This window comes from Aplysia californica, unplaced genomic scaffold (genome assembly GCF_000002075.1).
Source record: "Aplysia californica isolate F4 #8 unplaced genomic scaffold, AplCal3.0 scaffold00073, whole genome shotgun sequence".
NCBI classification, from domain to species: Eukaryota; Metazoa; Mollusca; class Gastropoda; order Aplysiida; family Aplysiidae; genus Aplysia; species Aplysia californica.
In genome coordinates, this window is record NW_004797343.1 from 357,624 (window position 1) to 372,671 (window position 15,048).

The 15,048-nt window shown below is 40.1% G+C and overlaps 1 protein-coding gene across 1 annotated transcript in view; it reads left to right on the forward strand.

Annotated features, from left to right (window-relative positions):
* The window catches only part of LOC101845077 (protein ELYS), a gene marked incomplete at its 5' end in the record, with an annotated part of 121,831 nt that extends 106,848 nt beyond the window's left edge, over positions 1–14,983 (forward strand). The window contains 3 exon segments of the mRNA XM_013080061.2: positions 4,881–4,932; positions 7,617–7,782; positions 14,349–14,983. Coding sequence (XP_012935515.1) covers positions 4,881–4,932; positions 7,617–7,782; positions 14,349–14,535 — 405 coding nt within the window.
* Positions 14,984–15,048: the final 65 nt, after the last annotated feature.

Here is a 15,048-nt window from a genome sequence, read left to right on the forward strand (position 1 = left end):
CTTCTTCTTCTTCTTCCTCTACTACTACTTCCACCTCACAACCCATCTCTCTGATGGAGTGCGAGGTATTCCCTCCCCCCTCTCCCCAGCACCCATCCCAACCCCACTGTCTGCTCCACCTCCCCCTACCCCTCCATTCCCCCAACTACCAATGGAGGATGACATTTCCGACCCCCCTCCTCGGCCTGACCCTGGGAAGGGCGGAGTCTGTCACTCCTCCAGGTCCCTCACTGGACCGCCGATCCAGAACGGCGGCCTGGAAAACACTCTGACTCTCCCACAGGGAGGAGTCAGAGTGTTTCTTCGAAGCCGGGGCCTTTGAACTCCAAAATCAAAGCCAAAAAGACATAATGGCGGTCCTGCAATGGAATGCCGGCGGAATCCGACCTGTATTCAAGAAACAAAATTTGCCTCGGCTTCAACCATGGACTTAAGAGGATTTGCTGCGTACCATCACATTCACACGGAGAACCAGATTGCTTCCGGTGGTACCACCATCTACACCGACAACAACACACTCCACAGACAAGTACATCTTAAGACGACCCTCCAGGCTATTGCCGTACGGGTCACGCTGCACAGACCAATCACGATCTGCTCAGTTTACATCCAACCAAATTACCCCCTCAAAATAACCCAACTAAATGACTTAAAGGCCCAGCTTCCAAAACCCTTTATTTTGCTAAGTGATTTCAATGCCCACAGCCCCCTTTGGGGAGATAAACCTACAGACCAGAAAGGAAATATAATAGAAAACTTTTTATTTCAAAATAACATCTGTCTCTTAAATGATAAATCCCCAACTTACAGAAACAGAGCCACTTATGGCACTTCATCCCTTGACCTCACCTTTTGTACCCCTGACCTAGTCCCAGATCTTGAGTGGTCTGTGCTGGATGACCGTACGGACCATTTCCCAATTCTTCTAAAAAACAATAGCCTCCAAAACAACCCGATCCCAGAACGCTTCAACTTCAAAAAAGCCGACTGGGGCGGGTTTGCCAATCAATGTTCCCAGATTCTTAATCCCAATTTCAACCTCAACTACAATAAATTCCACAAAAAGCTTTTAGAAATATGCCACGAACACATACCAAAAACAAAAACAAAACCCCGGAGGAACAAGATCTGGTTCTCTTGGGACTGTGAGGATGCAGAAAAGAAAAAGAAGGCAGCATATCGAAAGGCCGTCAACAACGCCACCACAGAAAACAAGATATACTATTTAAAAGCTCGAGCTGTGGCACGTAGATGCCTCAGGGAGAGTAAAAGACAATCATTCAAAAAATACATCTCCAAAATCAACAGCCAGACACCACTCAACCAAGTTTTCAAAATTGCTAAAAAAAATTCTTAGGTAGACGCACAGACACCATTCGGCACGTCCAGAGGCCGGATGGAACCACAGCTGAAACACAAGTAGACATCGCAAACACAATAGCTACATCTCTCGCCAAAAACTCATCTCAAGCAAACTACAACACCACTTTTCAAAACATCAAAACTAACAGAGAAAAACAACACCTAAACTTCCACTAAAACAACACTGAAACCTACAACGCAGACTTCACAATAGACGAACTAACATCGTGCATCTCGGACCTGGGCGATACAGCCCCGGGACCGGATGACATCCACAACAAGATCATTAGACACTTACCCTCAGAAACAGTCGCACTCCTTTCCGGAGTCTTGGCGTCTCGCCACTGTCATTCCAATACCCAAACCAAAGACCACACACACCCATCCAATTACAGACCTATAGCTCTAACGAGCTGTCTCTGCAAACTGATTGAAAAAATTATTCACAGGCGACTCATGTGGTTTCTGGAAACGACAGGCTCGCTGAGCGGTCTCCAGTGCGGATTCAGGAAAACCCGATCCACTCTGGATCACCTGGTCCGCCTGGAGACCTTTATACGCGAGACGTTCGCTGAAAGAGGCCACATGATCGCCATCTTTTTTTACCTAGAAAAAGCCTTCGACACAACCTGGAAATACGGCATTCTTCGAGACCTGCATGCACTCGGCATACGCGGTCACCTCCCTGCCTTCATTGGCAACTTCCTGAAGAACCGTTCCTTCCAGGTTCGTGTCGGATCCTCCCTTTCAGACCCCCACCAACAGGAGGAAGGAGTCCCTCAGGGGCGCATCCTTTCTCCTCTCCTATTCGAAATTAAAATAAATTCCATAGTGAAAACCCTCCAAAACAGCATAGACAGCTCGTTATACGTTGTCGACTTTTTGATATGCTGCCCTCAAAAAAATCCTCATTTGAGATCTATTGAAAGGCAGCTGCACAAACTCGAAACGTGGGCAAACAATAACGGTTTCAAGTTCTCCCCGTCAAAGACGGTTGCAGTACACTTCTGCCGAACAGGCAGGCGTGTGCTGCAGCCGGATTTGACACTATACGGGGAAAGGATTCCCGTCCAGGACCAAGCTCGTTTCCTCTGCGTCATTTTCGACAAAAAACTCACATTCATACCACACATCAAAGACCTTCGAGTGAGGTGCCAGAAAGTGTTAAACGCTTTGAAAATTCTATCGAATCCGGAGTGGGGCGGGGACTCAAAACACCTTCTCCACTTGTACATCTCCCTTGTCCGGTCCAGGCTTGACTACTGCTGTCAAGTCTACGGATCGGCAAAACCACACATCTTAAAAATGCTAGACCCAATACAGAACCAAGGACTCCGTCTCGCTCTGGGGGCTTTCCGCACTTCCCCGGTGGAGAGCCTCCAGGCCGAGGCCAACATACCACCACTCTCACTCAGACGCACACAACTCTCACTACAATACGCAGTTAAACAGAGCTCAACACCGGAAAATCCAGCGCACAACAGCATTTTTGAAACAAACCCAGAAACCAAAAACAAATTCCGAAACAATGAAAAACTCATCAAACCCTTCGGCCTCAGAATCCTTGAGGACCTCAAGAACTTACACTTTTCCAAACATGACATCCAACAAATTCTTTTCCCCGACCTCCCTCCGTGGCACCTCACCAAGGCAAAAGTAGACTTACAGTAGTTACAGCTGACCACACACAACAAAGAAAGCACAAACACCAAAATTTTAAAGCAGAATACAAAAAAACTAATAGATAAATACCCCGGTGCGGAGCTCATCTTCACGGACGGCTCCAAAAAAGACAATGAAGTGGGCGCTGCAGCCCTATCTCCCAACAATACACTCCAGAGGAGACTCCATCCTGAAGCCTCCATTTTCACTGCGGAGGCCACTGCCATTGACATGGCCCTGGACTCTGTAGAAAATTCTCCTAACAAATCTTTCCTTATCCTTTCTGACTCTCTGTCTTGCATCACCTCACTCACAAACTACACACTCTTACACCCAAAAATAGGCTACAACAGAAAATTCATACACTATCCGAAACAGGAAAAAACATCATGTTCGCATGGATACCCAGCCATGTGGGCATCCGAGGAAACGAGCAGGTAGACGACCTGGCGAAGAAAGCTTCATCCCTTCTGCTGGGATCAACGACAAACACTCTCCCACAGACTGACTTTAGAAATAAAGTTAAAAAAGTACACCTCCAGTCTGTGGGAGAGCCACTGGGAAAAGCAGAAAAATAATAAATTATATGAAATTAAACCCAAACTAGAACAGCGAAATCCTTCGGACCTCTCCAGAAGAGACGAAGTCATTTTTACTCGATTGCGCATCGGACACACGGCCCTGACCCACAAATACCTCCTACAGGGAGATGAGAAGCCGTTCTGTGTCGGATGCGACACAGATTTTACCATTAGGCACATCTTAACCGAATGTCTAGACTTTGGAGAGATCCGAAGGAAATATTATAAATGCAAGAAATTGCAAGATATTTTTTCCGTCGTTGTTCCCAGCAGAATTTTGAATTTTATAAAGGCCATCGGCCTTTATGGCAAGTTGTAAAACGAAAAATGAAAACGTACTATTAAAATTTTTTATTGTTACCTATAAGAGTTGTTTTAAATCACAAATATATTTACACTGAATTTTAATATTTTAACATTTTAGCATTTTAAAGTCAATTAGTTAACCAATCGTGCTGTGAACTTTTGCGAAAGTAAACAACTTGTGTTTCGTACGCTCATATGACCTTAGCAGTTGCGAGCGCCGTAAAACCCTATACTACATACATACAAACATATACATGTATTATATTACATATAATTGGAGCACACACTTTCATTGTTATGTAACGTGTTCCTGGAAAATGGATGAGGCCCCTCCCTTGGAAAATTGAGAAGCTGGGTTGGCAGTCACCCAGTATTATAGTCATCTATTGTTTGAAGACTATACTACAAAATGTATATTTGCATTCATTTATAGACATTTTGACTTGTTATCTTTGATAGATTGGCTTTTTTGGGGATCATTCTTGACCCGCAGCAGCCTGATTTTTCCCTCGAATTGGGGTCTTGAAAAAAATGTGGGGGTCTTGAACAAATTTTCCAGGATTTTGGTGGGGACCCTGTACTTTTCCAAGCTGAAAATGCCTCCAGATGGCTGTTTTAAAATGTGTAGAAGCCTTAATGTTTCAGAATTTTCCGGTGGAGCATACTCCCGGACTGCCCTAGCTAAACCTTGCTCCAATGCCGCACCGTTGGCGTGGCTACACCCCTTCAGATTCTCAGGCAATTTTCCAGAGGGCCATTTACACATCTGGTTATGGTCCTAGTTGTTTGGACTGAGAGGGTGTCAAAAGTTTTAAAATCCTGTACCTATTGCTTGACAAGAAGTTAATGCTGATGCAACCATAAGACTGGCTGATTCATTTCAGATGTATAGCGTAGTGTTTGTTGTTTTGGTTTTGATTTTTAACGCTATCCTTTAATTAATGTATTTTTTTCTTTCTATAATCCCAGTCCTCAGATGAGTCCAAGCAACACAGATTGAAAAGGAGAACCACGAAGGAAGGTTGGTATATTTTAAAGGGAATACGAGTTCCTAGGGGAAATTATATATTATTCTTGGATTCATTAAATTAAAAACGTCTGCTGTTCGTTCAAATTAAGTTTTTCTTATTTTGATAATGTAGATTGTCATTTTAACACTTTGCGGTCACTTGGCGCAATAATGCGCTGGTGTAAATGATTCGTTCCAGTCAGCTGGGGCAGTTCTGCGCCACGCCCAAAAAGTCTGTTGCAGTCAATCTCTTGGCTGGGTGACCAGATGGGGTATTTCCTACCTCTGGCTGTGTGACTGCAGAGTGTTAATGTCATTTTAAAGAACTTTGTGGAAAGCACCCGTTGCTGATATATTAAAAAATGAGAAATTGATGAGTGTATTAAAGTTGAATTTATATAGTTGCACCTTTTCTAACGGTTACCTTTATATAACAATCACCTGTACAAACGGCCACTTCCCACTTCCGTCCTTGTGTTTTTTAACATATAAACACTATGTGAGATGGCCAGTTTTGTCCCTGCCAATGGGTGGCTGTCTTCCACAATTTCAACTGTATTTAAAACATTACTCTTTGAAAAAATTGACATAAATATCTGGACAACTTTTAAAGCACATTATCATCTTTTTAAACTAACATGTCAAAAACTTAAGAATTGGTTGGGTTTTGGGCTTTTCATTTTTTTCATATTGTGAAGAATGGAAAATGAAACATCTGAACTGGGTGAAGCTTAAGATTATCCAATCTCTAAATGTTTTTGTGTCCCTGCCAGTCAGAATCAGTCATTAGACTGAAATTTTAAAAGTGAGTTAACATTATTCTAAAAAACTATAATTTCCCTGCAATTTGAAAAAATAATGCAGTAATTCAGCCACACACACACGTGCACTCGTACTCATGACATATGCACATAGACCACCTTGGTAGCCTTTTGGTAAGGAGTCGGCCTTGAGAGATTTAGAGGAAGATCAATTAATTTTTTTTAAAGCACTAAAACACAATAAAAACGAACTTTCAAAGTTAATCCAACTGAAAAATCAACAGACGATAGCAGTACTCAATCAGCAGTTTACATTTTAAAAAATTGAAGAGGGCCAGGAGTTACCGTACTTACCTAGTTTAACCAATCAGAGCCCTCGGCCGTGTATAGTGACATCGAGTTGTTTACATTTCAAACCTTTCATGCTCGAAAAGGGGTTGAAATTTAAAAATAGGGGGCGAATGAAGGACTTTGAAGCTATGTGGCCATTAGGTAATGGTTCTATAAATAATCTCACAGCTGCACACCAGCACGTCAAATGGTCGAAAGGGTTCTGAGGTCTTATTTCCTTTACCTCGTCACCTGAGCTCAAACTGACCACACACACCTCCAAATGAAATCAAAATATTTATAGTTGATTATAGTTGTTTATTTTTGTCTTAAATGAAGCAGAAAACGTCAACTTTTCAAAAGATTTTTTAAAAAGTCTTTGAAAGTCACATTTTTGCCTTTTTGAGCCTCGTAGCTCAAAATAACACTCTGCGTATTACAACTGATATTGATCAAGGCAGACGGATATTTGAAGAGATACAAGTAGAGTCAAAATTGTCCCAGACAGTTGAGGAAAAAAGTGGCCGTCTAACGCTAGGGTAACGTGGGAAGTGACCGTTTGTACAAGTGATTGTCTTATACAGGTGGCCGTTAGAGCAGGATCAACTACAAGGTACGGATGATTATCTTGGGGATGTGGGAGGCTAATGAACAGCCCAATTTACTTTCTTTTCTGTTGACAGTTCCTTTCTTTCCTTTTTTCTTTTCTTTACTTTTCTTTTCTTCTTTTGGTGTGTTGGAAAAGTCTCAGACACTGGTGTGGTTTCGTTGTTCTTTGCTGGCAAATATCTGTCCTCCTTGTCTCTCCTCTGTTCTTTGTATGGAACCCTCTAGTAACACCTCAAAGTAAGGACCTGCATTAGACATGAGTTGACACTGAGTCAGAATAGGACCTTGTTTTGTTGCAATTGCCATGAAACTCATATGTGTCACGACGTGGTGGAATTAGGCGCTCGTCAATTTTAGGGCATATGGAGTTATTAGTATTATCTTAAAGCCTCTCCATTTGCTTTGCTTTTGAAGAGAAAAATATCCTTTTATCTTGGATACAAGTCAATATATTTGCTATTAAAGGAGGTTGGGGTTGACTGGTTTCATAGATAAAATTAGCGAGAAAATGGCCACCAAACTTGAGTTATTTCCTTAGCTTGAGAATTCGTAGAAACTGAGAATTTATATCTTTTATGCCTTTAATATACATTTTTCAGTAAAATCCACAGAGAAATATGTTCTTTAATGGGCGTGAAAGCCAAAAAACACAAATTTGACAAAAATTCAAAGACAAAGTGCCAGTTTCTTGACTTTCATTATTTTGACGAGCACTTAATTTCACCACGCTGCCTCACATATTAAAACTAAAAAGAAAATTTCCGAACCACTGATCACCATTAAGTTCATGCCATAATTACCTGAAGCGAGACTTTTAGGTCTGTTTCTTTCTTAAAATTATGAGTTAAAAAAGTTTTTTTTTATACAGTATGAACCCACTCATCCAGGTCTACGCCTCGTCCTGTATGAAGACCGAGATTTTAGATTCCTCCAGGCCTACCCCCCTATAGAAAGAAGACTATGTTGACTTACAACCGTGAACACATCTTTCCTCAGATGTAGCACAGACAGCCCAGCCCAACTATGTGTTCTCACCCCCTGTCAAGCAGCTGGTACAGACAGAGGAGGTTGGGGATGGGGAGGGGAGTGTCAGTCCAGTCTATGTGTTCTCTGCTCCCACAGTGGCCTCTGAAGCTCTACCACAACAGGCCAGCAAGAAAAGGTAATTTCCATTGTCTGCTGCTTATTTTTTAAGATGAGGGGGAAGTGGTTGCTGTACCATGCTAGGCAAGCAAAAAAAACCTAATAGTAATTTCTAGTATTGTCTACTAGTTTTCTGAGGGGTTCTTGAACTCAGGTCATTTTATGGAGTTGTCAAGGCTCTCATCCCACTTGGCTTGGTTCTATTGGAGTAGGTACCACAAACCCAAATTTCAAAGTGCTTAAATCATACATGTTTGTTGCACCATAATGATAAAGAACTATGCAAGCCATGAACTTTGGTGTTTGAATTATAGAAATCGGACAATAAATTAAAAAAATGACAGGCGTTTGAAATTGGTGGACGTCGTAAATTTTTGGCAACTTTAAAATCACGTAAAAAAGTGCGATTTTGTGAGTTCATAGAAAATTTATTGAGGTACATAAAGTTTGTATTATCATTGGTTTCAACAGCTACCAGTATAAACTATGCAAAATACTAAGATGAGGACAATCTGAGTTTAAATAAAGCCAATACAGAGACTTAAAATTGGAAAAAAATGACTCCTTGATGCATAATGTTAATTCAAAAATGCTAAAAAGACTGATTTCAGACGTCAATAAAATGGAAAGTTATTGCTGAAAAGAAATAAAACTTACAGAACATATTCACAGTAATGCAAATTCATAGCCCAATTTTTTTCACAGAGTTCTGGCACTTCAATTTAATCAGTTATGGAACCACAAAAAATGGGAAATCTGCCAATTTTGCGTTATAAACAGGTCGCAACACGGTACACATGGCCTGAAAACTTTTCAGAATAAAATCATCAAAAATCATGGTAAATGTATGAAACTTTCCATGCCTATGTACTTTTGGACCAGGAATCCATTTCTCTGATTATTTCTGTGATAACATGAAGCATTACAATGATATGAGGTTAGATAAGAAAAAAAATTATTATTCAGCATAATTTCAACGAAATCATCTATAACTTCAATAGAACACCAAGAAAGACCCCCCAATGCTCTACTCCTGTGTGTTTTTGGGCCAGGAATCCATTTCTGCAATGAAACTGCGATAAAATGAGGCATTAATAAAGTAAATATTCAACAATGACAGATCAGATACACTAACACACACAAAAACTCCTCAATTCTAATTACCTTTTTTTAATTGGAAAGAACCTCAAAACGATGATTTTTTTCCAAAAATATAAAATTGGGCAGAAGCTCCCACACGGGCAGAGCCTATTTTTCAAATCAAGGGCCAGGACAAGGAGAAGGTGGAGGAGACACAAATTAGATCTGCAACAAAGTTCAAATTCCCCATGGCTCATTAATCTAAATAAATTGGGTCTATTCAGGAATAGATCTAGCAATTCTAAAGGTACCGACTTATTTGATATTCACGAATTATGATGAATGAAGCTCTCGAGTAGGAGAGTCCATTTTCAGCAGTAAACCAGCCTCTAAAAGTTGTATAAAAATAATTCAATTGGTGCCGGTACTTGTTTCACGAGACTAAAAATAGATACTGGCAAAAAGAAAACAACTAAATGAATTAGTTATCAAAGACTTTGTCAGATATTCGCGATATTCAAGAGAATGTATTCATTCATCATTGAATAAATGCCAGCTGCAACCCCTTCACAGACGAGTTCATCAAGCTTGTTATGATCTTTAAAAAGAGGTCACCATTACGGAATCATCGATAGAAAAAAATGGTCATGGGACCAGAAAATAACACTAATTTTGAAAGACTGAAAACAAATTGATTTAGATTTCACAATATTTTCAAGCAATTTAAGCTTCTTATCTTTCTATCCAAAGCAGATTTACAATACTGGGTACTGAATTAATTATAGGAATGAGACCACCCGTTCGCATGTTTGCGATCTCGGCTTCAAGCCCTAGCTAGATCTAGGTCAGGCAAAGGTTGATGACTTTATGAAGAACTATGTAACGCTATAACAATCTAGTTAACGAAATCAACTTACCACACATCTCCAGAATATCCATATCCATGATTGGAAGCACAATGCAGCCCTTGATATGCACTTATGTACGTGAATAGATCGTAATCGAAAATAGGTGCACGTAAATAATTCTTTGCCATTGATGAATCAAGCGCGTCGCCAGAGAGAAGACCAGCATGTGTGTTTACAAAAACAAGCGGCGCTAAACAGCTGTTCGACCAATCGTAGTCATTTTTGCACACAATTCCCTTGACATGTTTTACTTTTGTGTAGTCCAGGGTTCTTTCGACCAATCGTTGGTCAGACTTGGAGATTTCCATTCTTAAAATAGGTTCCAAAACTCCCGATATTTCTGGGTTAACAACTAACTTTAGCAACTAGCGCTTGTAACCGGGTGAAAGCTTATTCAAAGCTCATTCTTGCACTTTTGTTTCATGACAATAGCAGTTATAGGCGCTTAGCGCAAAGGCATTTTATGAAGCGAACACCCTAAATTTTTGTTGCCGCGGCCGGCATGAAAATGGACGCGAAAAACGCATTCCTGAGCATTTTGGTGACCTTTTTAGATAGCCTACTATACAATATCTCATTCCGTGCCACCCACAATAGTTTGATTTTAGCTAAAAACAATAGTTCGAAACGGGGTGAAGATTGATGTCAAAGGAGATGAGTTATGGTTGATTAAAAATGATCAAATTTCGAGCTTCCTACACGCTTTCAACTGTGCAGAGGCGGGGGTTTGGGGTACCTAATTGGAGACATTATTTGCCTTTACAATAACCTAAAAGTGTTGGTTTATTTACTCTATTTTTACTCTATCCTTCCTCTTGTACCTTCTAGGGCGTCGAGGGGAGAAAGAGTTTTTGGTCTCTGGCAAGCTAGATGGCCTGGGTTGTGTAGATAGGGGCGTTAAACCCATGCAATTACTTTTTTGCTGGAGGTGATTGGCTTTCGGTATGTGGTGGCATGCTTCTTTTCAAGAAAGTGTGGCTATCATTTCTTTACTATCCGATCCTTTTGATCTTTCACTTTTTGCGTGCCCTTCTTCTTTCTGATCACTAAACGTCCAGTCCATTAACATTTCAGTTTGCTGCTCTTTTGCTCATGAAAGCATACTTTTTGCCAGCATTCGTATGTCTATCTGTTTTTACCCAAAACTAGATCTAAATTTCTTCCTCTTCTTTGTGTATGTATTTTCAGTTTTGGTAGGAATTCATTTTGAATTTTGCATGGGTTACTTAATTTTAGGATCACCAAGGGACCTTTAATGCGCCCGACTTGCACACTGGATCTCCGGGATTATTTGTGCTCAGCCGAGAAGACTAGATGCTCCCCTAAGATCAGGGGTGTGGCTGAAAGACAGCATTACGGGGACAGGTGTAGCAGAAGAGTCTGGAGTAAGGGAGGGAGAATCCTAGAGGACAGAGAAAGTGAAGATGAAAGAAGATGATAGCGGGACTGGGAAGGAGGACAAAAGGGAATGTTTTCGAGAAGTTTTTTTTGTTGCTGGCAGGTTTTGATCTCAGGGCCTTTTGATCGAGAAAGGAACACTACCTCTACACAAGTACCCCCACTAGATGTAAATGGTGATTAATTTGCCGGCATGCTTCTCAAGGCGTACCAGCAGTGGAGTTTTAGTTGCAGCGGGGGGTTCTCTACTGAGCGCCTGATCATGTCAGGGTCGCTGGGGTCAGCTCCCTGTCTCCGCCCTTTCTGGGCTGACTTTATTTTTTTGTACTTTTCAAAGTAAAGTTTTAGGTGTGTCCTTGTATTTAGGGTAAATATCATTTCATGCACCCAGAGCATGCATTTCTGCTCTTGAAGCTCAAAAAAGAATGGACATTGTAACTTGTCTAGTTATTTCGTTAGACACGCTGAAGTCGGCAATGCTAAATAACATTTTTAGGACAAGTGTGAATGAAAATAAAATCTTTATTAAAAAAACCAGCTCAACAAAAACTGTCAAACTTTTGGAATATGAACGACATAACGCTGATGGAAATACTCAGAAAAGACAGTATCTGCGCAGATAATAGAAAGCTGTATATTTGCAACTTTATGTCTCTGGCACTAAGAAGTAATTCCTTCTCAAACAAGTTTAGGTGTCTAATACAATCGTGAATAATCACATATTTTCTCGAAAGTTTATAAAAATTACACTGTATTTTCTCTATGAACAAGTACAAATTGATTTTAGTGCCAGAATACATCTACAGTGCAATACATGAACAGAATATCTTACACTTAAGAAATTCTTTACTTTTCTTAAAATGCTAGGTCTAGATTTTGTTAGTTGACTGAATAACAGGGATGACTTCTCATAACTGGGTTTTCAGAATAATTTCCTGCTTTCCAGTGACTCTGAATCAGCACCAGACGTTTCCAGCTTTTATTTAGTTTCTATGGCCATTTGCAATAACTGACAATGTTCTGATTTCTTTACATTTATGAGTGTCCGTGCATATGTGCGACACAAAAAACTAAGAATGAATGTGTTAGCTGTCATTGTTTTTATTCCATACAAGAAGTTTATCTCTACCCCTATATTTCCGCATTTTTGTGTTGTTTTTTTAAATCGCCTACCTTTCTTGGTTGTATTCAGGCTGCCCCAGGCATAGCATAATTCATGAACAAACGCACAGTATCTTTTTCTTGTTCAATGGTAAAATATTACAAAAGTTGGGTGTATTTTGTCAAAAAATACAGATGTGCATCTTTCTTTTCCTCTAACTTGACTATTACTACCTGCACAGATATAAGATTTCTCATGGTTACAGACATGATATACGTAGTCAGTTTAACACCGATTCTGGAGAGATCTGGAGAGCTGTTTTGAAATAAACAATAATTTATTCTGGGTACTCTACAAACATTTGTCTAGAACAAAAACCAAGTCACAAAAATTTACCATTCTAACGCATAATAAATCTCAAGACCTCAAACTTTTAGTACAACAGTGTAATGTTTTGCTGTGTGGGATGGGGAAGACATTATATCATTTCAAATGTAGACAAAAATGCGAACTTCTTAACCAACAACAGCAAAGTCCCTTCAGTGCTCATTAACCCCATGACCCTGAGCCGGGGAGCTCCAGCGGGCTGCTGAGTCACGCTAACTAATAGTAACAGAATCGGACGAAAAGGGATGCTATGTTCTCTTTTATTTACTGTGACTTGATTAATCTGTAAGCTTTCTATAAACTTGCCCAAATTTTTGCCTGTTTCCCTGTCTTTTGATGGTTAGTGTATTTTTAAAACAAAGTAAGAACCTAAAAGGTCTTGTTCCCCCAAAAGTATATTTTTGGTGTGTGTCTTTTTAACTTTCCTATCAACTTATTTGGCTCTGCTCCATTTATAGCCTTTTCAAATCCTAATGTCGAAACGGGTAATGTTAATCCAAAACAGCTGTAATCCTTCAGGATTTCCTGTTTATAACCCAGTTCTTAAAGTGTTGTGCTGTTTTCACAATAAATGTGAAATAAAGTTGTCTACAGTCACGGTTGTACTGTGGGGGATTCTACTGTTTCATGGGTAGGTCTTCTTTGCTCGTGAACCGTTGTTTCTGTCTGCCTACCTTGCCGATAGTCTTGCCTATCCTCAGCATTAAATAATGATCGTTACTGCTTCTCCTCTCTACTCAAAAGCCCAAACAGTAGTACTGTTTAAAGCGGATGTATATTTTAGCCTCCTTTCGTATGGAGCAATTTTCTCTGATGGATAGAATCATTTCAATAATAGAATTATTTTGGTCTGGATTTTGTGTCTTGTTTTGATACAGTATGGGCCTACTCCAAAGTTTCTTTAAAAATAATTCCTCTGATCAGTCCATCCGTTTTGTTTTGCCTCTTTAGAAAAGGTAGGGTCAGCAGAAATGTTCAAAATCATGCAGAAGCCCATGAACATTGCAAATTTTTTACTCTCTCAATGGTTTGTGGAAAAGTCGGGAAACCTAGTTGAGATCAGCCATTCATTACTGGTGTTATGGACATTTCATTTATGTGCCACATTCTAGCAAAGGGAAAGCAACCAAACATTTTCTGCGAAGTGCACAGTATAAAGATGGAAGGGAGGAAGATTAAGATTCACCTGGAAACAGTCTCAGACAGATGGCTCACAGCAGACTGGAAGTAGAGATTGCCCAGAACAGAGACCGGTGGAGATCCGTTTTTGGCAGCTTATACTATACCCACTATTTAATAAAAGTTTGCTTTTTTTCCTTCTTTTTTGGGGGTATGTGAAAATGGTCAAGAAAACATTGCTTTTTGTAGGGGTGTTTTTTTTGGTTGTTGTAACAATAGTTAATGATAAGGATTTCTGTAGTCAAAAGCACTTTGGTTTTGTCACAAAAAGTAATTTTTTTTTACAAGAACGAGTCAAGTGAGGTACTAACAATAATAGCATGAGGTTGTTTTTTTTAAAAAGCACTTTCTGAGTTGTGGGAGGTTTATTGTGTCTGATTTTTTTTGTTTTCGGTTTTCATGCAGACGAGGCATAGACCCGGAGAAAAGGTTCATACTGTATCAAAAACTTGTTTGACTTGTATCAAGAAACAGATTTGAAAGTGCTGCGTCAGTTAATCATTTGCTTTCTCTGTCTGGTGTTGCTTTCAGCAGAAACAGACAGAAGAAAAAGGCTTTGTATGATGAGACCGTCATGTTACTGCCCAGTCCGAGCACCTCTCCTAGAGAAAGATCTCGCTCGCAGAGCAGCAACCAACAAGCCCGGGTGGCCATTTTGAAGCGCTATAAACCAACCGGACCAAGGACAAGGAGGTTGAGGCCGTCTGTGAAGTCTTAACACTGTTCTGACTTGATGTGACAGATGTAGCACTGTTCTGTCCTCACCTGACCGATGTAGCACTGTTCTTACAGACAGATTTAACACTGTTCTTGCCTGGTAAATGTAGCCTGACAGATATAGTGCTGTTCTCACCTGACATGTAGCTCTGTTCTGAACTGACAGATGTAGCACCAGTGCTGCGTGACCTGACACATGTAGTGCCGTTGAATAAATATTGTATTTGGTTTTTGTTTTGTTTCTCACCAGGCCCCCTTAATCAAATAATAATAACAATGATGATTGCATTTATATGAGCCTTTCCTAAAATATCAGCACAAAAAAGGGGACATGAGGTATACAAACTCAAAATAATCAGGATTCCGAACCGGGAAAGTGAAAAAAACCCAGGAAATTCATTTTTACATTGGTTAGGAAAAAAAAATGAAAATGAATGTAAACGAAAATATTGAGAAAAGGGCCGCCCATCATTATGAATTTGGCGGAACTGCTAAGGTTTAGAACTCCTTCCCC